Source organism: Diceros bicornis, chromosome 3 (genome assembly GCF_020826845.1).
Source record: "Diceros bicornis minor isolate mBicDic1 chromosome 3, mDicBic1.mat.cur, whole genome shotgun sequence".
NCBI lineage: Eukaryota > Metazoa > Chordata > Mammalia > Perissodactyla > Rhinocerotidae > Diceros > Diceros bicornis.
Window position 1 is genome coordinate 80,293,063 of NC_080742.1, and position 25,560 is coordinate 80,318,622.

At 52.9% G+C, this 25,560-nt stretch overlaps 1 protein-coding gene across 1 annotated transcript in view; it reads right to left on the reverse strand.

Moving 5' to 3' along the window:
- LOC131400039 (plexin-A4-like) overlaps positions 1–25,560 on the reverse strand; it is a 177,668-nt gene that overhangs the window by 130,976 nt on the left and 21,132 nt on the right. Inside the window, 6 exon segments of the mRNA XM_058534702.1 lie at positions 2,207–2,419; positions 6,328–6,497; positions 7,360–7,550; positions 8,724–8,823; positions 9,368–9,471; positions 21,367–21,526. Of these exon segments, the coding sequence (XP_058390685.1) occupies positions 2,207–2,419; positions 6,328–6,497; positions 7,360–7,550; positions 8,724–8,823; positions 9,368–9,471; positions 21,367–21,526 (938 nt within the window).

Sequence of the window (25,560 nt, forward strand, 5' to 3'; positions counted from 1 at the left end):
CCTCGGCAGGCTGAGGGGAGAGACCAGGCTTGCTGTAGATCCTGAGTGAGTTCTGTGCTGTTGGACTTCACTTTCCAGCAGCCAGACGAGCTGGGAGGCCAGCCTCCTTGGGGAGGAAGAGTGGCATTGGCCCATTATCACCAAGTGATGAAGCACTCCAGGCTTGACCTCCAGACCTGTCCGTGCTGTTTCCTGATCGCTCTATCACTGCACCCTCAGCCCAGAATGAGAGGAGAAAGAATTTGGGACGTCAAGCAACTGAAAGATGACTTTCCTGAGAGTGCCATTGGTTGCTAAGAAACTAGTGGGAAAAGAAATGGAAACCATCAAACCACTCCTAAAACTAACCAAATGGACTGGGCTTACCCATGACCCGTAGCAGCTGCGTGGCAGAAACCTCATCTAGCACCAAGTGAAAGAGAGACCCTTAGCCTAACACAGGCGTTCTTCTCACCTCCCACTAACGGGCTGTGTTCTGGGCAAGTGTCTTCTATGCAGATGTTTCCTAAGTGTTCCCAGCCCTTTGCATCCCTGCTCCCGTCCTCCCTGCCTGAAGTCCCACCACAGTGACACTGCACCAGTGCAGGGCTAGCCAGTGGCCCAGCTGCTGCCTCTCTCCGCTCTCTTTCCTGAAGAGCCGCTGACCACACAGGAGGGCTTGCTCCTGGCAGCTCTATGTCAGAAGAATGAGCCACTGTCTGGGTAGAGGGAGGCAAGAGCCTCTCCTGGTGACTCAGACATCATCAGATACAAGGACCAAAGAGTTAGCTGTCTCTCTGACAGCCACAGCTACATGCCCACCACATGTATCAGCAGAAGAGCAGGGGAGGATATCAAAGAACAGAGGGGAGGGTGGACCATAATTCAACCCTTTTAGCAGAACCATGTTACAGACGTGGCCAGGATTCTCTCTGTAAAACGGAAGGCAATTTTCAAATATAAGGATGGAGACTATCTCTCTGCCATGGGGAAAATGATACTGTTCATTTTGTCTTTGGTCACCAAGTCAAGAACAACTTCTGGTCTCTATTACCCTTCAAAAAGGCACCAAATCTGAGCTTCCATCTAGGTTTCCTATCTTTAAGCTACTTGGAAAAAAGACAAAGGGACTCTAAAATCAGGACTGCCACATAGAGTTGTGCAGGCTGTTCACTGCACAAAGGTGCTTGGACAAGAGGGTGAGCTGGGCCTGACAACTAGTCCATCACTCAACAAACCACACACTCTGGAGTGAGGCCACATCATCTGGGAGGAAGGGCACCTTTCTTAATTCACACAGAGGCATCCTATGGGTTGGCAGAGGCCCTGTCTAAAAGTATCATAAATAGTAGAAAAGAGATTTGGGAGTCAGCTGAGTTTGGGATCTAGTTTCATCTTGGCCACTTAAGCCATTTTGGGCTGATTAGTTAGCCATTCTGTATGCATATTTGTTCACTTTCATGGGCACAAAATAAGGTTATAAATCCTGTCCTCTTATGTTCAAGAGCTACTGTAATGAATACATAAATAAAGCTTCAGCTGGTTGCTCAGCTCTGGTGTTCAGCATATGGAGCCAATGGGGCCCAGACAACCACGAATGTTCTTTACCATGAGTTAGCTTTGCACCAGGACGAACCCGGCTCCGCAGCGTAGAGGTGGCCCTCCAGTCACAGGTGCACTGTGTGAGACTGATTACACCCGGGCCACTGTGGCTGAGACAGCACTGCAAGGCTCAGGGCATCAAGAGCTCATCGCACAAGAGTCAAGGGACTGGGACAGTGAGAAGCTGTTCACGGTGACAACAACATCCCCACAGGATGCTGGGAGAACTGCCAGATGGACAGGGGCAGATGGGGAGAGGCCTGCAGCTTTTCTGTGGCAAGATGTTATTCAGTCCCTTAAAGTCTTTCTTTTTTTTCCTCATTTATTGATGGGGATTAGAGCAGGGAACTATATTTCCTCCCTGAGCCTAGGAGGTATTTCAGCCACTAAGACCCGGGCCTTCCATGCAGGGAAGCAGACCATGGTGGCAACTTCCAGCCACGTTTCCTAGTTCTTGTTTCAGCTGACAACGCCACTGAGATGTGGGCTGGGGGTGTTGCAATAGCAGGCTTAGGCCCTGCGTTTGACCGTCTGTAAGCGCCGGTCCATTCTGGGGACCCCGCGTCAAGGGAAGCTGCCGGCTGCTGCAAGGGGCCCTTCCTTGGCTCCCCGGCCCAGCACTCACCTCTCCACCCAGCTCTTGTAGCTGGGGATGTCCTTGGCATAGAGCAGCTTGTTGGAGGGGGAGTCCTTGCCCAGCCGGTGCTCCGACGTGGAGCAGGAGTCCATGAAGGTCTGGGCCACCACGGACAGGCAGGCGTCCGTGATGCTGTTCTTGTGGATGTCAAATACAAACTGCGGGTTCTTGATCATGTTGACCCAAAACCGCAGTGGTAGGCTGTGTGAAGGGAAGAGGCAGACAGTCAGGGGAGATGGGGAGGGGGGTGGGGGCGCCATAGCTTGACCCAAAGAGAAAGAGTAAAGGCTGGAGCCAGCAGTTCTTAAGAGCTTTCTCTATGCCACCAAGTTATGTTCCAGCAAACTGCCTAGTCCATCCAGAGGTACAGTGTTGACAGCCCTGGAGAGGACTTGATGCCCAGCCTGGACTGCACGACTCACAATCTTCCCTGATAGCGCAAGGTTTGGGGGTCAGAGGCAGCCATAATGGGGCTATAAAGTGGAATTTCTGACTCTCTATTCCACTGTCTGCCCCCCGCGCTGGATATGAGGCATATCCAGTTGACAAACCTTAAAGAATAGCCTGGAATCTAGATTTTGTGTCTTATTCTCTGCCATCCACTGTGTGACTTGGGAGAAGTCACCCTTTCCTCCCCGCCTGGTAATATCAGCTAACCCCTGCAGAGTGAAGGCACTGGGCTGAGCAGTTTAAGTGCGGCTAACTGATTTCCCATCTCCAGGCTTGCATGCTAAAAAAACCCACAGTCACAGCCCCTCATCTGCCCCATTGTGCTCCCTATTTCTCTTCCCTCATTCTTCCACTTAGCACCTACTGCATATCAGGAACTCCGCTAGTGACGGGGGGTACAGTGTGCATCAGACACATCCTCTGCCCTCAGGAAGCCTGTTTTCGGGGGGGTTCCTGGGGGAGTCAGACCTGCAATCAAGCAGGTGCTCTGAGAACTATGGGTGCTAGAACCGAAAGATGTGCAGGTCCCATGTGGGACAAAGGGAGGTGTCATGCAGTCTACTCAGAGGGAAGTGTCTGGAAAGTCTTCACAGAGGGGACACTTGCTGGTCAGACTGTTAAAGACGCATAGGGGTTCCTTAGCTGGATGAGGCCTGGAGGAAAGGGGGAGGAAGGTGCCGCTAAAAGGGGATTCAGCATAAATAAAGAGGAGAAAAAACGTGCAGTGTGGTCTGGTAACTGTAAGCCACTCTGTCCATTGCTAGAAAGGGTCCCAGGGCATTGGGAGAAGCCTGCCCGCTGGCCCCCTGTGGCTGTTCCTCTCTGCCGGCTCTCCGACTTTGTGGCTTCCATCCAGTGCGCTGAGATGCAGGTTAGGAAGCAGAGGGGCACCACGCAACGGATCCCTTATTTCCCTCCCACGGCCCCACCTCCTCGCCTCCTGCCATTTGCCCTGATGTTTTATTGTTGTTTGGTTGCTGTTCTCACTGTTGGGAATAGTTATAATGTTCGCATGTGTTTGACTTGCCTCTTAGAACTTAAACTCTTTGACTTACATGATTTCAATACAGCGAATACAATATTTCTATATCTGTTGTATCTCCCAGCTAAAATACAGTAAGACCTCACATTCAAGACTGCCAATCAATCAACGAGTATGTATTAAGTTCCTATAAAGTGTGCAGCGCAGGACTTAGGCAGACAGCGCTGACGTGTGACAATGTGAAGTGGCACTTGTTTCATCCTGGGAAATGGAGAATAGGAAAAAAAAGGACGGCATGGAGAGTCGTGACACACGGGTGAAAGTCTGGGTCACGGCTGCTGCCCAGGGGACACCATGACCGCTGGGCTCAGAGCCCTGGATGACAGACTCCCGGCTGCTCAGCTGATGAAGTCTCCAGTCCACATCTTCCTATTTCCGGACGTCCCCTCAGCAGAGGGACTCGGGGAGTCCATATTTACTGCCTGGTTGTTTCTCCCCAACACTCCCCCTTCTTAAGCCAGTTGTGCTGACAGGCAAATCAAACAGGGAAGCCAGGCACCACACTGAGGCTCCTGCCTAATGAAATATTAGCATATTATTAACATTAGAGGTGGCACTAATCTCTGGTTGATTGCAGCCACTCGGGCTAAATGAGCAGGAGGTGTTTTTAAAAGAGAAAAGATAGAAGAAAGTGGAGGAAGGGGTGGGGAGAGGGTGAGTTATAACTCTGGCCAGGAATAAAGAAATGATCTCTTTCCAATCAGGGACAATTAGCTCTAAACCAATATGCAGATTTCATAACTCCTGGACTAACTGCTTCTCGCCCGGGCAGCAATGACGAGGGTCAGGGCAAGTGTCCTTTGGTGAGAGAACCTGAGCCTGGGGTTGCTGTCTGCTCCCGGCTTTCCTTCATTGTTCGAACTCTTTGCAATAACACCTGAGTACTTGGAAGAGCTGGTGCGAAGGGAGGCCCTGCCCTCACCCTAGGACATTAAGGCATCCTTGGAGGTGGCCTTAGCCCAGCAGGCGGTCTGGGCTGAAAATAAGTAGTTTAGATGCCCTTTCAGGTGATCTACTTGTGATGGGCTACAAGGCATGGAGGATGTTCTGGAAATACCAGCTGTCTGCAGCTGGGACCAGGAGAAGGTCTGGGCAGAGCATTTCTTGTATTCTGAAGGCTGCTGACATTCAAATGGGGTGGAAGCAGGAAGACTCCCTGGCAGAGAGAAGCAGATGGGGTAGGGCACGCCTCTCGGAACAGCTCTGCAGAGCCACGCTAGAAAGACAGGGAGAATTAAACACAGTCTTACCTAGAGGCAGGCACTGGGAGAGACCAGACCTGGCAAGCCTTTCAGAGGAGGGAGCAGCCTTCGCCTAGGGAAGCCGCACTGAATCGGGAATCCAAATTGCAGGAGTCTTATTTCAGAAAGGCTGGAAAAACTCTACTATGCAAGAACTCTCACCAAGAATTAAACGTGGAAGTAAACCCTCTTCTTCAGTTCCATGGTCCAAACCTCTGTTCCTGCCTGATTTTCCAATTTCAGTAGAGACAGCACTATTCCTCAGGTGAAAGAGATGAGAAGCCATACCACATTCAGCAAAATTTTAGTACCAGGAAAACTTCCACCTTCACCTGTGTTTTGGTTTGGGGCTCCAGGCTGGTTGTCAGGGTGCCCAGCTGTGCCCGGGTGCCACACTAGTGCTAGCAGTTGGCAGGTGCTGGGCAGCAGGCTCATGCTGCCTTGGAAGAACATTCTGGGGAAGAATAACCTGGGACAGGGACCATTTAAAAACTACAGGGAGGCAATTCTGGAACTGACGGGACTAGATATAAGCCAGCTTTGCCTGACGTAGAACTCTCAAGTCGAGACCATCTTGGCCCTGCATCTTCATCAATATTTATTGAGTCCCAGCCTTGTGCAAGGTGTGGAATACTGATGCCTGACCTTGCAGTCTCAATCTGAAGCACAAACTGCACACAAACAAAGGGAAAGGATGATATATGTTGAAGGAGAGAGGGGCCATAGTGGAGACACCTAGAGTGTCGCTTGGACCTAGAGAATCCTGTTGTCTCAAAGACACACAACGCAGTTATGGGAAGGTCTCTTCCCCAAAGGGAATTTGGGAAAGGAGTGTGCGGGAAGGGAAGACCATCACTTCTTGAATAGACCAGAAAGACCCCTTGTTCACCTACATGACTCCTAGGTGTGCTCCAAACTCTGCTTGAGAGGCACCCTTTGATGCTGGCCCTCTACAGTCCCATTGTGCACACATATCTTCTTCCTGGTGTCTCACCCGCGTCTGTCAGCCCACTGAGGGCAGGGGCCGTGTGTGACAGTCTCTGTACCCTCAGGGTCTAGCACAATGCCAGGCACATAGAGGTATCTGGATGTGACAGTGACCCGGCTGAGACATTTGGCGTGTTATGTTTTGCTTGTCGAGTTGGTTAAGTAAGTGTTTGTTAACATCGATTGATTGGCAGGAAAGAAGGAGGATGTGACTAGAGGGAAGTGAGAGAGGAAGAGGGCACAAAAATAGTAAGAGAGCGTGGGGAAGCCCAGAGAGAGCCCACACCGAGCCCCTGCTAATGAGGGTGGGCCCCGGGCCCCTGTTCCCACAAGCCCCCCACGGCCTTGGGCGGCCTCCCCTGACCGTCCTCCGCTCTGCCCTCGCTCACCAGTTGCTCTTCCAGGTGTGGCGGACGTGCGGGTCGTGGATGCCGTGTTTGTCGGCCTGCTCATCCAGGAAGTCAAACATGTACTTGATGGCCAGGGGCAGGGCGGAGCCGCGGTGCGCCGTGCTGAAGATGGTCTCGAAGAGGTCGTCCACGAACTTCTGCAGCGTGCCCTGGGGAGGCAAGATAAGGTCCGACACGGCTCCACCCAGGGAGCTCTGAGGATGGGTTTGAAAATCTGCCTGGCCTGCTTGGTTGAAATTGGTAAGTGCGGGTAGCAAATCTCCCCACCCCACTTCATCTGTCTCTAACAGCTTTAAATTTCCTCTGCACGTGGAAAATAGATATAACACTGACGACTGGACCTAAGGAAGCTTTCCTCTGCCAACAACACGGTTCAGTTTAACACCCTTTGGCGGTGTTATTTTAGCACTTTTCTCAAATGCTAATGAACAACTCAGTCGGTCAGAGCAGACAAACACAATCTGCTGGTTCTGTTTGGGCATTATTCACACCGCTGATGAACAGTTACTCATGTGGCTCTGCAGAGAGCAGGGCGGAGGCCCGCCTCAGGAGTGAAGACGAACTGCAGGCATGAGCGGTCCCCAGAACCAGGATCAGAAATGGTGCCTGGAAAGTCACTGATGGAGCCCCAATTTCTATCACTAGAGATTGCATGTGACACCCCAGAGAGGGAGCCATTCTTCATTAGGCATGGCAGAAGAACATAAATAGATGTGGCTAGTGTCTCTATATTTGAGAAAGGGCACAGAGAAGGCATGGAAACAAAACTTCAGACTGCATGTCAACATGCTGTATGGGAGGGGTTTGCCTTGAGCACTGGGTTGAGAAGGATTCTGAGGTTCTGTGTTGGGAAAGAACACTGGGGCGGATGAGCAGTGCCTGTCAGGAGTGGATAACAGAGGGGGTACTAGCACAGATGCTAGGTATTTGCCAGCTCTGGCATTTCTGTGAGGTGATGGAGTCCCTTCCCATACCCTACATGTGCCCTGTACCAGGTCTGAAGTCCGATACCTTAGTGGCCAGCAGTCGTGTCAGATAGATTTCAGACACCATCTTGCTCCCCCGGTCGCCCTCCTTCTGGTCCCCGTGCTCGTGGTTCTTCACCAGATGCCACATCTTGACTCCGCTCTCCAGGTCAGGGGTGATCATGGGCGTGCGTGAGCGGAGGCTGTCGGGACTGCCCGTGTACCGGATCATGTTCTCTGCCAACACAACCACCCCAGGCGTGTGAGGACTCAGCCTTCCAGCTCCTCACTCACACACCCCCGCCCCAGCCCAGGCCAGCTGCCCTCTGATCCTTCCTGCAGTTTGCTGGCACAGTCCCCTTGCCTTGGTTTAGTCCACTCCCTGCAACTGGGTGCCTTTCCCACCACCTCCGGGGAGCTCTCTGCGGCTACTTCCACCCACTCGGATTCCTTTCCCGTTCTGTACTGCATCTCCCCAGCAATTAATCATTCAATCTGTAAAAATATAAGCTTGTGCTTTTGACACTTTTCCATGTAAGAGTTCTCAAGCCGTGTCTCAGGACGTGTTCTGTGTAGCCAATTAAGGACAAACCTGAGAGCAGGGAGCCTGCCTGCCTTCATGACTACTGACCAGCCGAGTCACCGCCTGGTCACCTGCTCACCCCTCTGGCCTGGAACAATTCTTCTCATCTATTTGCTGAAATGTGAGGTGTGGTGACACAAATGTTGAGCAGGAGAAGAAGATGAAGGTACTGTGTGCAACACCGTTCTGTGTTTTCATTTATCTATTATCCACAATAATCCTGTGAAGCAGGTAGTTTTTTAATCCCTGTTTTGCTGGTCAGAAAACTAAGTCTCACAGCTGTCAGGTGGCTGGGCCCCAGGTGCACAGGTGGTGCCAGCACAGGGCTGCATCCCTGCACTCCGGGCTTCCAGCCCGCATCCAGCCTCCTCCTCCACTGCAGAGCCAGAGCCCCGGGTCTGTACCTTCCCTCAACTGCTTCCTAATGGCGTGACCTTTACACATCTTTCAGCCTCTGTGCGTCTGAGGTATAATTTGCTAATCTGCATAATAGGGGGAAATAATAATTATTTAATCCACAGGATTGTTATGAACAAGATGTGAGATAGTGAGTATCACGAAAACGAAAGCATCTTCTGGCCTGTAAGACACTCAGGAAGGTTAGATTTTCTTCTTCTTCTCGGGGATGAAGGTCCTGCTCCTGTGTCCCAGTTTCCGCCTGGAACTGGGAGCCTCCTCCCTAGGCCGGATCTCCTCTCTGATGGTCAGCCTGCCTGACTCTCCCCCACCTCCCTGCCTGGGGGGTCCACTGCCTTCCAGCTGTGCTGCCATCATGACAACAGCTGCTCAGGACGAATCTCCTCCCCAGGACGATTTGATGAACTCACCGTATTTACTTGCCGAGGTCCTGGAGACTGTGGAGTTGTTCACTGCGTTATAGGCTGTCACCTGCTTGGACACTAAAGCCACCACGGAACCATCTGGCACCTACAGGGAAAAGGTTTGTAAGGACCTGGGCACAGAAACTCTGCCACCCCAGTAATAAGGACAAATCAGAATTAACTTGGTCCTCAGGGGCAATCAGTGCCCCACCAGGGAACCCGGGAACTCTGGAGGCTGTTGGCTTTCCTTTGATGAAACAAGACACATCTGAACACTGACTAGTGTTCTATGCTGTGGCTCACTCTTGGAGTGATTCTGGCAAGAGTTCCTCACCAGCATCCTCTACCCCGATGCTGCCCCAGGAGAGCACACAGCCTTCAGCTCCAGGGGCTCTTCTAAGAAAGGGCCTTTTCTTGGGAACTCTGCCCACACCCTGCAGGAATCGTGCATGTCAACATCCTATCCCCAGAGAAGTCAAGGCTTCCTGGCTGGGGGACATCAGTTTTCCCTTGGTTGCTAAGGGAACATGAAGTGCTGGTGAAGAAGTGAACTTAGGGCTTGGTGTCCAGCATCGGGGGACCCTGTTATTCAAGGACTGAGATTTCCAGTAACCCAGTTAGTGAGCCCTGCCCTTCCACAGTCACCTCACCTGGTAATGGGCCAGGGTGTTCAGTCTCTTCCAGTCATTCTCAATCTTGGTGGTGATGTCTTCATCTTGCAGGATCATCCTCGCCCCGCTTCCTTGTCGCCACTCTGCAGGGAGAGCAGTGGCGTCTCAGAGAGGCTCTCGGGGACCTGAGGACCCCTGTGTAGGCACTGACATGGGGCCATCTCAGGGTGCATCCATGGACAGACAAGCACTGCAGACGCTCCCTGAGGAGGGGTGCAGAAGCTCTCAGTGCAGAGGGGCCCTGAGTTCCAGTTCTGGTTCTCATCCCAACAAGCTACGTGGCAGAAGTGGGGTAACATCACCTGTCCTCCCCTGCCCACCTGTTTGCTGTGAGTGGCCACATGGGCGAGAAGTAGATGCTCGGTAAATATGACTGAACGGACAAGGCAGGTGAAAGCAATTAAGAAAGCACTGAGCACATGCGAGCTGGCATCATCATGCCGCACAGTCGTTGGCTTGGTTGTAAGGTCTCGGAGCTAATGAGACCAAGGCTGCAGGTTCAGTCACAGTGCACTCTGTTCCTGTTCCAGGGGTGTGTCCTGCACCCAAAAGCCAGCAGGTGGGTCACCCTTGGCAGGAAGGCTCAGTGAAAGTGCGTGGAGAGATCAGCAAAACCTATTCCCATGCCCAGGAACAGCCCATCCTATAAAGTTGATGTGGATAACAGCATCTTGGTGACCTACCCAACACCTAATTACCCGATGCTGTGGGTTTATACTCACATCCTCCCATTCTCCTCATGGGCCCAGACACCTATAACACACAGGCTCACTGATGGGTCCCACATGGGGAAAGAGGAGGCTGTTTCTCATCAGCCAAATCCCCATCACCACACCTGGTGCAAGTCACATGGAGATGAAGTGCACATTCCAGTCTTGAAATGTATGCACATGGAGACCCAGGTGCATGCCAGACACACGCCGGCTCTCATGCATGTGCACGTACACCCCCCAACACACACACATACCCTCATACACACACACCAGAAAGGAAAAACAGCCTTTCAAATTCAAATGCAATGTGTGTTCCAGCCAAGAATCTGGTTTCCAGGCAGCCACGACCCCGCTCAATGCCTCACACATGCTGATACTTCTGAAACGTGCACAGGCCCTGGGATCTGCAGCGCGGGTGGGTGCTGGAATGAGTTACCCGGCAGTCGTTGCCTGACCTGCCATGGATTTTTCCTACAGCCCACAGAGACAAAGTTCAGATTCCCTCCCTCCGTGTCTCTCCTGCCAAGGCTGAGCTGTGGGTCCATGACTGGCCACATTGGTGGCAGAGAGCACTGATCCCTCCCCACTTTGTGCACTTGGTGTGGCCAGTACCACAGATGAAAAACAGGCCCAGAAAGGGAGCTGCCTGCCCTCTGGAGGAGCAGAGATGCTCCTAATATCCGAGGCCCTGCCTCCAGTTCCTGGGCTTGCCTGCTGCCTGGGTTACAGCTTCACGGAGCATCGGGCCATCCCAGGAATGAAAACACGAGGATGCCGTGTGTGTTCACTGGAGCGGAGGAGCCTCCATAGGCTCTGGGGCATCACTCAGTGCTGTTGATGGCATGGCTGGAATTGACCATGGCGATTAGGGCCTCTGGACAGGTAGGGTGGTGGACAAAAGGGGAAATGCTCCCCTGAGGCACCTGGTCAGAGTGTTTTGTTTCTTGTTGTTGTGTTTGTTGTTTTGTGTTTTTGTTTTTAATTTTATGTAGGTGTGTATGGATGCACATATTTTTGAGTGGCTGGGGCAAAAGAAGCAGAATATCTCCCAGCTAGTCAGGCAGCTGACTTGCGGTGCAGTCTGACTCTGGTGAAGACCAGCCTGGGCTGAGGAATATGGTAGTGGTATGCTTTCTCTCAGTCACACAGCGGGTCTTAAATGACAAAGGCTCTTAGGTCTCCCCTGCTTGCCTGGTGAATGGCGCCAGGGCTATTAAGTCAGAGGCTGCATGGGGCGGGGTGTAGTACAGAGGCAGCCTGGGGGCACAGAAGGCAGCCAGTCTTCTGCATTCCTCACACGGGGGCTGGAGGAGAGCCCTCCCAAGGCCACTGGTGGGGCCCAAGGGAGAAGGGGGTCTCCTCCACTGAAGGGGCTGTGGGCTTGCCAGGACTAGATGGGGAAGGTACCAGCCAAGGACCTGCTTTCTGGTTTAGGAGTCGCACAGGCACCCCTTGCTGATGAAGTTGTAGCACACCTCAGTGGGATCTGAACAAGCCACACACATGGTGGACTGAGCAATGACAGTTGGTGACTGATTCCGGAGCCCAATGTAGGACTTCGTTGTTGCACGACTCCCTTGAAGTTGTGCAGTGCCCAGCCTGTGTGCCCACACTCAGCAGCCCTGATTCTGAATTATGTCCAGTAATTATGTAAGCAAATGAAAGTCAGTCTGCCTCTATGTCCCCAACTGCAAAAAGTAGGGTGGAGTATGGCCATGTTTCCCCTAGGGCAGTCAAGGAATGATGGCTTGTCCTCGGGAGTATAAAAATGATGCTGCTAGATACTACCAGCAGCGCTAGCCCAGCAGCTGGGACTTAGTAAGTACCTGATGAGTATTTATTAAAGGAATAATGAGTAAGTGAATGAATGAATGAATGAATGAATGAAGGGGAAGAGTCAGCAAGAGAGTGACGGTGGCGTATCTTCCCAACAGAAGATCTCCTACCTGGATGTGGTGCTTCATAGCAGGTGGACAGCGAGATGCAATTAGAGGTGAACTGTGAGATCCCTTGTTAGTAACCTGGAACCAAGGTTGACCTGAACTCCTCAGAAACACAACCAGGCATGTCCATTGCCAGAAGGGGAAGCTCTCTCAAATGATTATCACTCATTCTTCCAGTTTTACAACCAGGAAATTAAAGAAACAGGTTGGAAGACAGACCTCGAGGTCATCATCCCCCGGCCACTGCTCTTCCGACAACCAGCGGAGCTCTCTTCTGGGGGCACTAACCGGGCTCCTCCTCTGGCTGGGGCATTGACTAGGTCATCAGGATACAAAGATATCTAAGAGGAGCCCCTGCACCCCTGGTGTTCTCCAGATGCAGACACAGCTCAGGGGCAGCATGGCCTGCCACACATGCATCAACCAAGTGTCAGGAGTGTGGGGGGGGGGAAGAGTGATGGTGGGACCGGATCCCTGAGTGGTGGCTACACTGGATACTGGTGGGCAGCCGCCTCCACTCAGCTTCATACTTGGAGCCCTAGGAATCCAAGAGGAACTGCCACTGGCAGCTTCCCTGGGCCACTGTACTTCCCTTCCCACAAAACCACCTGTACTGACAGGTGGACACAGGCTTTCCCCACTGGCTGAGATTGGCAGGCAGTGATGATACACAGTGGGCAGCAGGACGTCCAAGGGCAGGCAGGAAACATGCTCTTCTCTGACGCAATGCCTGGTCCCGGGTTCAGGGACTGCAAGAAGGGGCATCCTGGTGTCCCAGCCCCACAGTCCCTCTAGCCCAGCCCCTGCCTCTGATGGGGTACCAGCAGGCGGCTGGGAGGGGGCAACTCTTATCTTTTTGGCAATTATCTCAAAAAGTTAGGAATGTTCCCCCAAATACCAATATGAGGATAGTGAGCTGGAATCAAGGAAGAGAACATTAGCCTTGCTTTTAGATCTCTCAGGCTTGTTACTCTTGTTACCTCTTACACAGAAAAAGTGCTATGTGCCTTGTCTGAAATATCAGAAAGGTAAAAAAGTGAAATTCCCTGTCCCATCCCCAAACTGGTCCTGGATGAATGAAAGCCCAGAGGGATGGGGGCTTGGTGTTGGCAGCTCTGTCCTGGGGCCTGCAGGGAAGAAGCAAGGCCATGGGCAGCCCACCCGGCTGACCCATGATGGAGGAGAGAGCGTGGAGCCCCACAGGAGGCAGGGCATTCCCTGGTACCGAATAATTTAAGTGAGCTAATGAGGAAACGCATCCCTAAAGCTCAATCTTCTCTGCCTGGGGTCCTTCACTTTCCCTGTTGGTCTGAACACACTTCACTTCCATGTTTACCCACCTTCCTTCCTTTCCCGAAACCCCTCATCCAGCCCAGTCTGGGCCTCCATCTTCCCCAGACTCATCATGGAATGTCTCAAGAAAATCAAAATAGCGGAGTGGGCTCGGCTTCCTGGAGCGCTCCTGCACCACCTCATGACCTGCTCTCGACAGAGGAATGAGCCATGGAGCTCGACGGACTCAAGCCAGGACCAGGAAAGGCCAAGGTCAAAGGCCAAACTGCCTGGCTTCTCCTTGCCCCAGGAGCAGTCCAAACTGCACAGCTGGCTTCATGACGCTGCATCCCTACCCAGCAGTAAAGAACCCAACAGCAGGGTGGGCCGGCTGACGGCGCTCAGGCCTGCCACCTTCAGACCTGAAGGACAGCAGCCTGATGCCCTTGGCAGTGTGTGCAGCTGCGCAGCTCAGCCCATGAGGCCCCTGAGTGAGGACGTATCTAATTCTGTGCTCTGTGCACTGTTGCATATTCACATATGTTTAGTTCTAATAACAATAATGAAAATCAATAGGACCCAGGTCTCCTAATCCTGGGTACAGCGTTCTCGTCACCAGATAAGTGCCTTCTGTCTTGCCTAGAAGAACAGCACTAAAAATTTCTCCCTTTTGTGTCCACACTTTGCTATGTTCGAGGTGACCCCGTTAGAACAGCCGAGGGGCAATGTGACAGCTCAGCCAACAGCCAGCGTCCTCCAGGTGAATGTCTCACCTCCCGGACAGCATTGCCTGCCCTTGGGGCACAGTGAGAGACTGGAAAACACTCAAGGCACCAAATGATGTGAGATGCCAAGCTCGTTGACGCCCCGGTGAATCCTGAGACTAAGTGACTCCTTGCCACGCCAGCTCTGGACCAGGACACCTCCCATCCCATCCGATAAGAGGCATCTCCTGCAGCTACCATGTTGAAAGTCCAGATCCAGAGAGTCTTAGAGCTCCATTCTCACTCACTCATTCAAACGACATTTCCCGAGCGCCCACGGTGTGTCAGGCACAGGGCCAGCAGGACATTATACAGAGTGAAACAGGGAAACTTAATAAAACAAAGCCCTGGCCCTTGCAGGGCTCCCTGTGTAGAAAGCTGTGTGGGAGAACAGAGTCATAGATCCAGTGATCAGAGCTGGATGGAGTGGAGAGAGTGAGCAGGGTTTGCGGGCTGTAGGAGGCTGCTGGGCGGAATGCTGAAGACACAGAGGCGTCTGCTCGATGGCAAGGGGGACGGGCGTTCTGGTCCAAAGGGGCCATTTACGTGCCACTTCTAGGGATCCATGAGTCCTTGTGGGAGACAGTGGAAGGAGAGGCTGGAGAGGCACACGCAAGTCGGGAACTGAGTTAAGAAAGGTCTAGCGTGCTGTGCTAAGGCGTCTGGAATTGCGCGGAGGGTCACGGAGACGGGTGGATGGGAAGAGGAGGGGAGCCCTGCCAAACGTGGCTGTCCTTGGCCAGGGCAGAACAAGGGCCTGAGCTAAGGCAGTGGGGGCGGGGGGTAGATTTAACGGATGCTCAGGAGATAGACAGGACAGTGCTTGGAGATTCTGCCGAGAAGAGGAGACGGGAGCACCATGGCATGCCCCCGAGTTTGTGAGAGGGTGTCTAGGGGAACCGTGGGAAGCTGGGCATAGAGGAGGGAGGGTTCATCTGCAGGCCACCCCTGACAAGAGACATTACACCCAGCACATCACTGGCCGGCTCCGGGAGGGCCCCCTACCCCGCAGCAGCGGCTATGCTGAGAGGCAAACCCACCTGGGAGCATGGAAACCCTCACTAGCTCTGGCCCTCGTGGTGTGTGCATGCAGGTGGGTGCTGTGGCATGTGCACACTCACAGATGTATGCACACACACACACACACACACACTCATGCATGCACCTCATTTTATTCCAGGGCGAGGACTCTTAAGGCTTCGCAACAAGCCCCTCCCCCCGCCATCCAATCTTTCTATCAGCATCTCTTCTCAGACCCATCACAGGAAGCTTTAGGAAGGGCTGACCTAGATGGGCGAGGGAGAAGGGAGACACACACCAGGCCCATTAGAACTGGCTGAGTCAGCCCTCATGATCCATGAGGGACCTACTACATAGCCAGATGCATGCAGTTCCTCCCCAGGCCGCCTTTCCTCACCACAGGGGCGGAGAGCAAGTTCTCACCAGGAGCGTACGCCAGCCTGGCACGGTGCCCACTCTACCTCCAACAACTGGGTCCCAAGCAGAGGCTGGAGAAGGAGACATGACGCCACTGTTGCATACCTATCAACAGGTGAGCCCCAGGAGGACACTGGGCAGAGAGCCCTGAGACCCTCAACATCCTGCATTCCGCAGTGTGGGGAGCACACATCAAAGAAAGCTGGGGGAGGCCAGGACGGGATCGGAGTGTGACTGCATAAAAGGTCAGAAAATTGACCTGGGAGCAGTAGAGGGAACCAACTAAATATGGTGGTTTTTTTTTTTTTTTTGGTGAGGAAGATTGGCCCTGAGCTAACATCCGTGCCAGTCTTCCTCTACTTTGCATATGGGATGCCGCCACAGCATGGCTTGATGAGTGGTGTGTAGGTCTGCACCTGGGACCCAAACCTGCGAACACTGGGCTGCTGAAACGGAGCAGGAGAACTTAACCACTGTGACACCCGGCTGGCCCCTTAAATATGTTTGGTTTTAAAAACACAAGAATCATTTTATTGTGAGAGCAAGTTCTATAATATAAAAACAACTGAACTCGGGAACGTGGTGCTTAAAAGAAGAAATTCCTAAACAGAATGGTGCCATCTACATTTAAGGCTCTAGGTCTTTGTAAACTGTAAAACGCCCTGCCCCAGCTAGTGGCTGCTTTTTGGGGAAGTCTGGAGAGCTAGAGGAAAAAGAAGGCTGTGCTCTGCACTAGATTCAAGAGAGATGAGCTAGAGCTTCATGGATTTTCTTGACTGTAGAACACAGAGCTCGGGTGTCACTCTGGTGGCGTGCTGTGTCAATAAGAGGTAAATAGGCAGGTGGCGGGAGGTGGGAGGGGGAAGGTGACCCTGGTATGCACACACATGACTCCAAGAAAAAACCGCTAGCTCTGACCTCTCGCAGCTCCTGCCTGGCAGCCCCGTGCCCTGCTCCAGGCTCCCAGCACAAAGGACAGACACACTCACTATCCAATTTGTCACACTTCCACCTTCCAGGGAGAGAGGGAGGTGAAATAAAAAAGAAAAAAAAAAATCCCATTATCTTTATCTGTCCTTCCCATCAGGTACAGCGGAAAATGCAAACTGGGGAGACAGCTGCTGTGAACTCTTTATATTTCACTCAGAAGATAATGTATCTTTTTATTGCATACACGAATTACTTATTTGAAAAAATATATCCTTTCAGCACGACTTGAACGGTAAGACTGAGGGGGTGGCGGAGTTCCCGGGGGCTATTGATGGAGCATTTGCATTAAACTGCAGGAATCTCTGGAGGTCGTGCCCTGCGGAGGAGACTGCCTGGGAAGGGAATGGGTGTTCTCTCCACCTCCCTGCTGTGTGACCAGGGCCCAGGCACTGTGCCTCTCTGAGCTGCAGATTCTCCTTCTGTGCAGAATGGCACCAATTATTTCCTCTGGGGAGTACATGAAGGAGACAAAAAGAGTCCCTTGGCTCAGAAAGAGGGGTGTCCTGCCTTCTGCTACTGTGCGAAGAAATGAGGAACTTCCAGGCACGTTGGTACCCCCATGCCTGGCACAGCGCTTGCCCCAAGGTACGCTCTTATGATATGTTTGTTGAAGGGGGGTACCTATACCTGATACTTGTGGGTGGAAAAGGACACACACCCGGTGAGGGCAGCCTCACATATAGCAGAGTGCGGTGTCCTCAGCACTGTGCTTCGAGAGCTTCTAGGGCCAACCAGCACGGTCCCCACCCCTGCCCTGCGACATCTTTCTTTGCCTAGATTCCAACAGACTGAGATGCAGGGGGGACCCTGTGTCCTTCACTTTGGCTCCTGTGATGCTTAATTTTATGTGTCAGCTTGGCTGGGCCACAGCACCCAGATATGCAGTCAAACATTATTCCAGATGCTTCTTCGAGGGTGTTGTTGGTTGAGATTAACATTTAAATTGGCGGACTTTGAGTAAAGCAAATTGCCCTCCATAATGTAGGTGAGCCTCATCCAATTAGGTTGAGCCCCGAACAGAACAAAAGACTGACCTCCTCCAACAAGAGGGCATTCTGCAGCAGGCGGCCTTTGGACATGACCAGAAACACTGGCTCTTCCTGGGCCTCCAGCCTGCGGGCCTGCCTTGCGGGTTTGGCCTTGCCAGCCTCCATGCCAGAGACTGCATGTTTGTGTCCTCCCAAATTCATATGTTGAAGTCCAACCCCCAAGGTCACAGTATTAGGAGGTGGGGCCTTTGGGGGATGATGAGGTTGTGAGGGTGGAGCCCTCACGAATGGGATTAGTGCCCTTATCAAAATAGACCCCAGAGAGCTCCCTTGTCTCTTCTGCCATGTGAGGACACAGTGAGAAGGTGCCGTCTACGAACTAGAAAGCAGAGTTTTACCAGACACCAAATCTGCTGACACTTTGATCTTGGACTTCTCAGCCTCCGGAACTGTGAGAAATAAATTTCTATTGTTTATAAGTCACCGGGTCTAAGGTACTTTGTTAGAGCAGCCCAAACGGACTAAGACACTCCATAATCACATAAGCCAGTTCCTTAAAATAAATCTCTCTCTCAATATATATACACTACGTATATACACATCCTATTGATTCTGTTTCTCTGGAGAACCCTGACTAACACAGTTCCCCATCTTGGTGCCTCAATCCCTGGAAAAGGCTGGTGAAGGGCTGGAGCCCAGGGGAGTGGGAGAGCTTCAGTCCAAGGAGCAAGGAAGAGAAGTGTCGGGAACGAGGGGCTATGCCAGGCCAGGGCCCACAGGGATGGTGACAGGCAGGGGGAGGGGGTTGTCCTGGATTTACCTGGGACAATTACAGGGGCGGCTTAAAACATCTTTGCTTCCTTCCGAGCTAGGCTGGAACAGCTGTCCTTGCCCTGCCAGGGGCTGGCGTCAGGAGGGGAAGGCAGTCTTTGCCCAATACCCTCAGCTATCAGCAGAGGAGGCACCGGGGAGAAGGGAGGGTGCTTGGCTGTCCTGCTTCTGCCCAACGGGTGTGCCTGAGGGAGTCCTCTCTGTGCCTATGTCCCCTTTGTGCTACGTGTCCCTTCGGCATCGATTAATTTTTGATAACACTCACACACTTGTAAATTGCTCTTAGGATTTTAAAGCACTGTCACCTACACGTGGGAAAAACTCATGCATCTCTCTCCCCTTGGGGCCAGGAGGCTGGGTCAAATTGTGTGGAAGCAGCATTTGGGTCTCTGACCATTTTCCTTGTTATGCAATCTGGCTTTGGTAGAAAGAAGATCAGAGCTGTGGGGGCAGCTCCAAACCCTGGATTTAATTAAAAAAAAGGAACTTCCTCAGAAGAACACACATCATGGGAGGCCTTTGTGGGGAGTTCAGCATGACGCCCCGTCCCCAGTAGGATGGGGCCCTGAGGCTGGACCTGCCCAAGGTCCCCCTTCTTTGGCTTCTGTCCTTTATCCATCCCTGCTGTGGAGGACTTCTCCCTCCAGAGTGGCCCCTGGATCCTCCCCAGCAGCACCTGGCATGGGAGAGGTAGTCCCTTTGTTCTCCTGGGACATGAAGCGTGAACAGTCACGGTGAGCACTGTGTCACCGGAGCCCCAGCCCCTCCGAGGAAGCAAGTGGTCTTTCCCTGGCCTGGGCAGCCTGCAGCTTGAGATAGTGCAACCCTTGGGCATGTCCTGGTTGCTGCACAGCCCTTAGGCTTCCTTCCCTCATGGTGGATGGCAGGAAGCAGCCACGGCTGCTTTAGATGTTGCTGCCTCCACTCCAGACGGGATGGTTTACCACTACGGCTGTGGGAGGCTTTGCATCTTTTCATTAACAATCAGCTTTGCTGGCCCTGCACCCCCAGGCCTTTTAAGGGAGCAATTTTCTAAAGCTAATAAGCAGCCTTTCCCCTCCCAGGCTCAGGACGTGTGGATTCCAGGTGGGAGGGCTGGTCCTGAGCAGCATCTGCCAGCCATGACACGGCCTCTCTCGCTCATGGGAAGCCACCCCCTTCCCAAGCACCAGAAGCACACAATTCTATATGCACCTGCACACATGAGCTCTTCCCGTGTTCTAGCACGACCTTTCCAAACTCACCTTCCAGCACGTAGATACGGGGTCTTATAACAGCTCCTCCTCTTGACCCTACTATGCCAGGGTCACCTCCCACCCATTTTGCAGACAAGGACACTGAGAAGCCAAGGGTGGACCCTGCCATGGCTCCCACAGAGAAACGAAAGAAATGGTGAGTGCTACCTTGTTACCCTAGTAAACTCAACTCTCCCTGGGAAACCCACTAGGGAGCAGCCCACTTAATTGTTTGCGGCAGGGGAACACAGGGGTCTTCCTTCCCGTAACTGTTTTCTGTCCCACTGGTTCCGGTTCTGTTCTCCCACAGGCCCCTTCACTTCATCAGTCTGTGGGATCTTCATCGCAGCAGAATCACCCACGTGCAGACACAAACGTCATGACTCTAGGGACCAATGCCCCGGGATGCACGTGTGGGCACACTCACCCATGACGCCTCCCCTGCCCCACTGACTCCCACATATGCTTCCTCCTTGTCCCAGAAACAACAGAGCAGAGACAAAGCAAAGGGGGGCACATGCTTGCCCAATCTCGCCCCCCAGGCATTGGAGCTCCAGGCACATAGCCAAACACATCCCACCAAGAGCCAACCAAGAGGAGATGGGGTTAAGTGAAGCAGTAAGAACTGAGTAGAGTTAGCAGAACTTCCCGGTCCTGAGTCTTCAGGCATCAGAACTCCAGGGGAGGTGGGGCAAGGCAGTGGGAGGGGATGAAAATTCCCTGTGGATTTTAGCAAATAGCATAGATGCCCATCTGTCTTGGACGGCTTAGCTGACGCCAGCTTAGAGGCCAGATGGATGGATTAGGGGCCTCTGGAGGTCCTCCCACCCCTATGTTGCCACGAATCTCCAGACACAAGCACATACACACATAAACGCCTGTCTCTCCATGCCCAGGATCAACAGACAGACACATACCATTTCCTGACTGGTATTATTCTCATAATCAATAATAGCAGCAGCCACTACTCACTGAGTGTGTACCACGGGCCAGGCAGCGCATTAAGAGGCTTTACATGCCTCATCTCATTTCACTTTTACAATGAGGCAGGCACTATTATTTATCTCCATTTTGTAGGCAAGGAAACTAAGACGCAGAAAGGTTAAGTAACTTGACCAAGGTCCCACAGCTAGGACTTGGTGGCGCCAGGACTCAAATCCAGGCGTGTTTGACGCTGACCCATGATGCCAAACTCCTCTCTTCAGCCCTGGCCTCTTTGGAGCCTGGGGCTCCCCACTAGGATTTCCCCAGGACAATATCCTATGAAACACTCTGGCAAAGCATAACTGGGTCTAAGCACAGCTGGCCCTAAGGGGCATACCCCTGTGTATATAGGCTATGCGATCTATTCATGGAACATTTAAATAAAATGTCATCCCGCTCCCCAGTAGGATGTCATATCCCACTTCTCTCTCTTCTTTCTCTCCATCCTCCATCACTGACCCAGATCCTTGTGACTTAGGTAGTCAGCAAAAATTACAGGCACAGAACAGAGAGGAAGGGAAGAGCCTGCCAGCACAAGGAAGGTGGTGGGTGCCAAGACCTTGAACCACACAGACTCTGACTAAATCCCTTCACTGCAGATATGACACCACCACTCCCACCCCTCGGCTGCTCTAAAGACCCCAGAGCCAGTCAGATCACCAGCAGACTGTAGTCCCCTCTCTGCTTGCTGCTCACTCAGCGGTCATGAAGGCACAGCCCCTGGGCTCTCGGAGGCTGTGCATGCTGTTCCCTGCACCTTGGCTCCACTGATGGCTAAGAGGCATCACAGGAGAGCCCCCTAGGTGGGCTGTCTACTCACCCAGGTCCATGTCTGCAGCCTTGGGCCGGTGGGAGCAGGGCACATTCTTGAAGATGGCATCCAGAATCTTCTCCTTGACCTGAGTGATGGTGTCGCAGTTGAGGATCTTCACTGGGACCTCGGGGCTGTTGGCATTGTCTGGGTTGACACAGCTCAGGACCTGGGGGAAGGGGAGATGAGGCACGTCAGGGTGGCCAGCAGGGAGAGCTCTGAGACTCCCAGCAGCATCCCTGGATCCTGTCCTGACCTGCTCCGCCCCTGTAGGTTGGACTGGAGAGGGGCGAGGAGACCCCAGCCCAACTGTGTTCCCACCCAGCCCTCTGCTCTGCCCGTCTAGACAAGCAGCAGGAAGGCACCCTGGCTTCAGTGTCATTGCAGGAGTGGGAGCTGCACGCTTAATTCCCTGTCACAACGAACGTCACTAAAATCCTGATTTTTTCAGAGAGAACACTGTCCAAGTGGGAGGAGGCAGTGGGGGGAAATCTGCACGACAACGGACACTAATGAATGCACACACCTGCTTGTGCTCTGTCTCACACACACACACACATGCACGAGGCACCATCTCAGAAGCATATTCAGACCCACACCCACCTCTGAAGCCCCCGCCCCCACTAGTGTGTGTCAGTCTGTCTTTCTTATCACTCCCTCTCACACACATGCTCACACCAGTGGGAATCTGGCTCCTGTCTGAAAAGATTGCATAGGCTTCGATTTTTGTGATGGTTTTGGCTGATAGGAAGTTGGAGAATCTAGAAGAAGCTTGATGTGTTCTTTAAAAATAAAAAGATGCTCTTTAAAAATTGCAGGTTCAGGCCACCTGAGATCCTTTGCCGACTCTGAACCTGAAGCCTTGTGTTAGGGGAAGAGGCTACCCTGGCTCAGGGCCTCAGTTTCTCTTTTTGCAACTACTTGGAAAAGTGAGGACTCTGCTTAAAGCACCAAACTATATTTTTTCCTTTAAAAAGTTCTGGTCTGTTTCCAAAGGCTTTTCCTTTCTTGCTGTTCTCAGAACGGGCTCTCTCGTGAGACTGTGTGGGATCCTGGGTGGACCACAGTGGAACGGGGTGGGTGCTGTGGGGCATGAGTAGCCACGCCATCCTGAGCTCCCACACCCTCCCTCTGACCCTGCTGCCTGAGCCCTCTGTGTCTCTCCTTCTCCAAACTTTCACTGCATCCCCCGCCCCCAACCGTTTCCCAATTGCACGTCTGGTTTGCAGACTCAGATGACAGCCCTCCTCCCACCCCTCGCCCTCCCGCTCCATGTGCTGGCAATCAGAACCCTGGCCCCTGGACGCCTGCCTTTCATTAGCAACCAGACTGCTATGAGCTCGAACGGGAACATGCTCATTCCATTAAGAAGAAAAAATCTCCTAAATCTATAAAATCAAAACCTCACCCTCAAAATGTCCTAAATTGGAAACAATGGTGGAAGGAACTCTGGACCATGTGTCCCTCCTGAGTGCCCTCCAACAGCCAGTGCTTCCTTCTAGAAGCCTTCCTGGACCCTCCCTGCCCCCTCAGGGGCCAAGCACAGCCTGATGCCTTGTGCTGGCCTGGCTGCCCCTGCTGTCTGGTGCTCCGGGCCAGTAGGGGGCTGGCTCAGCCTCTCCCAGGCAGCAAGGCAGCTTTTTGTGGACTTCCTCCTCCAGGAGCCCGTGAGTCAGAGGCTGCCGCCAGAGCATGCTCTCCTGACATTTCTACTCACCCCAGTGGTTCATGGTGACCCTGTGAGAACAACTCTGTGGGCTGCTTCAGGGCACCCAGGGAAGAAGCAAGGGCCATGGAGGGACCACTGCTCCACTAAGAGGTTCCCTTCCCCACCCCACTCCCACGCCCCTTGGCTAGTTTCTGAGCAAACTGCCCAGTGTTTTTTCTGGTAGGTCAGTGCCTCTCAGACTTTAACGTGAATGGAATCACTGACAGGTCTTGTTAAAATGCAGATTCTCACTCAGGAGGTCTAGGATGAGGCTGAGGTTCTGCATTGTGCAGGCTCCCAGGTGAGCACCTAGCATTCTAGCAGGCTCCCAGGTGAGCATCTAGCGCTCTTGCGGGCTCCCAGGTGAGTATCTAGCACTCTTGCAGGCTCCCAGGTGAGCACCTAGCGTTCTAGAAGCTCCCAAGTGAGCCCCTAGTGCTCTAGCAGGCTCCCGGGTGAGCACCTAGCGCTCTAGCGTGCTCTCCGGGTGACCATCTAACATTCTAGCAGGCTCCCAGGTGATGCGGAGGGGCACTCTCTGCAGCAGCGCCCTCTGCCATGCTAGTCTAAGCTCTAGTCTCAATCCAATTAATCACTCAACACTTAACAGGGGCACCTGACTATAAAGTGACACAGCGCGGGCCTCTCAGTGCCTCTCGTTCTTTATGGTTATCCCTCCTGCCCAAGACAAAGTTCCCATTGGTTGGCCCAGAGCGCCCCGGGCTCCTCCAGCCACTGCCGAATTCCATGACTTCCTGTCGCTTTATGTGACCCCTTCATCTTGGAGGCTCCGGTCACCCTATCTGCTGTAACACACTTCCTTCCTTGCCCCTCCCCACCAGCTGCGGGGCTGCTCCCCTTTCCGCTTGTGGGAGTTTCCTTTCACAGGCCTGACAGGGGCTATTATATCGCCCTGCAGCCACTTTTTCTTGGGGCAAAACAATCACAATTTCTTTCCCCTTGCCTCTTTTCCAAGTGTTTCCACCTTCACGGATGCACTTCCCTGCCCCACTCCAATTTCCTCACACTCTCTTTAAGTCGAGTCATCTGCCACTGGGCTTTGTGCGCTAACGAAGTCTGGCCTCGGGAATAAGGATGCTGCAATCCGGGGATGGAGTATTATCACAACTCACTGTGCTGCATTCGATAGTGGGGAGCCGGTGGTGAGATGGGAAAGAAAGAGAGCAGAGGGGGAGAGATTAGGCAGGAGACATTTCAGCAGTAGTTCTAGCTCATTAGGAAATCTATGCATGTCTCTATTTTTGGAAGGGTTTTTTCTCCCTTTCCCACTTTAATTGGAGCCTCTAACTCTCTCCTAGGAGCAGACCATGACTGCAAGGAAGCGGGGGCCCCGGCCACATGCTGCTCCTTCGAAGGCTCGTCAACTGAGCCATCCTGAAACATCTGTTAGGGTATCTATTGGGATTCTCAGGCCTCTGACGATGGAGCGGATGGGTGCCTCATGGTCACATTATTCCTAGCCAGCAGGGATGGCTTTGTTCAGAGCGGCAGGGACATCTCCCCAGCTGGCCTCTGGGACTCACCTTCAGCTCACAGCTCCGGCCCCGCTCTGCCATGCCCTGGCCTGGCCTGCCATGTGTCTCATCTCCCGATAAGTGCATTTTAAATCCATCTATTCTCTGTCCTCCCTTCTTGGGCACCACCACGTGTCACCTCCAACGCTCATCTTTTATTTTCTCCTTCCTTCCTTCCACTTCCTGGAGAAGGCCTGGTGGGAGATCACAATGCTCCACAAAAGCCTGAGAGTGAGCTCCCTGGCCTGGGGACAGTGGGCTGCCTGAGAACGGGCATGGTGGGAAGGAGGTGGAAGGGCCTATGTGAGCAGCAGTGAGCGCTTGCACTGGGCTCCCGCCTTGCACACCTTATCCCATTCCATCCTCGGGACAACTTCGGGAGATATGTACTATTACCATCCCTGTTTAAGTAGGTTCTGTTATTGTTCCCATTTTTTTCAGATAAAGAAACTCAGACTCGGAGAGATTAAGGGACCTCCCCCAAATCACCCAGCTGGTCAGAAGCAAACTTAGGGCTCCAAGCCAGGTCTGCCTGTTTCCAAATTTGATGCTCCTACATGCCGAGCTTTGCTGCCTCCTAGGACAACAGTTTCTTTCAGGAGAGGGGTCTAACCTTGACAGAGGGCTTCCCCACGTTCCCTGGACGAACACCATAACCACTAGGCAATCCTGGCCTCCGATTCTACAGCAAGGGTCACGGGCATACGTGAACTTAGACTCGTGGGCAGAGGTGTGCTTCAGATCCACGGGGAACTCTTTCTGGTTTCCTCTCCTTCGTGCCCCCCTACCCTCCTATCTGCATGAAACTGTTCTCTCTCCACGCTGGGAGAACTGACGAGAAGGGGCTTATTCAGTGGGGTCACTCAGCCAGCCGTTGGCAAGGCCACAGGACCCCACAATTCAGTGCACTGGCCTGGACCCACACTCGTCTTTTGCTGAAGTGTTGCTCAGATGTGTCTG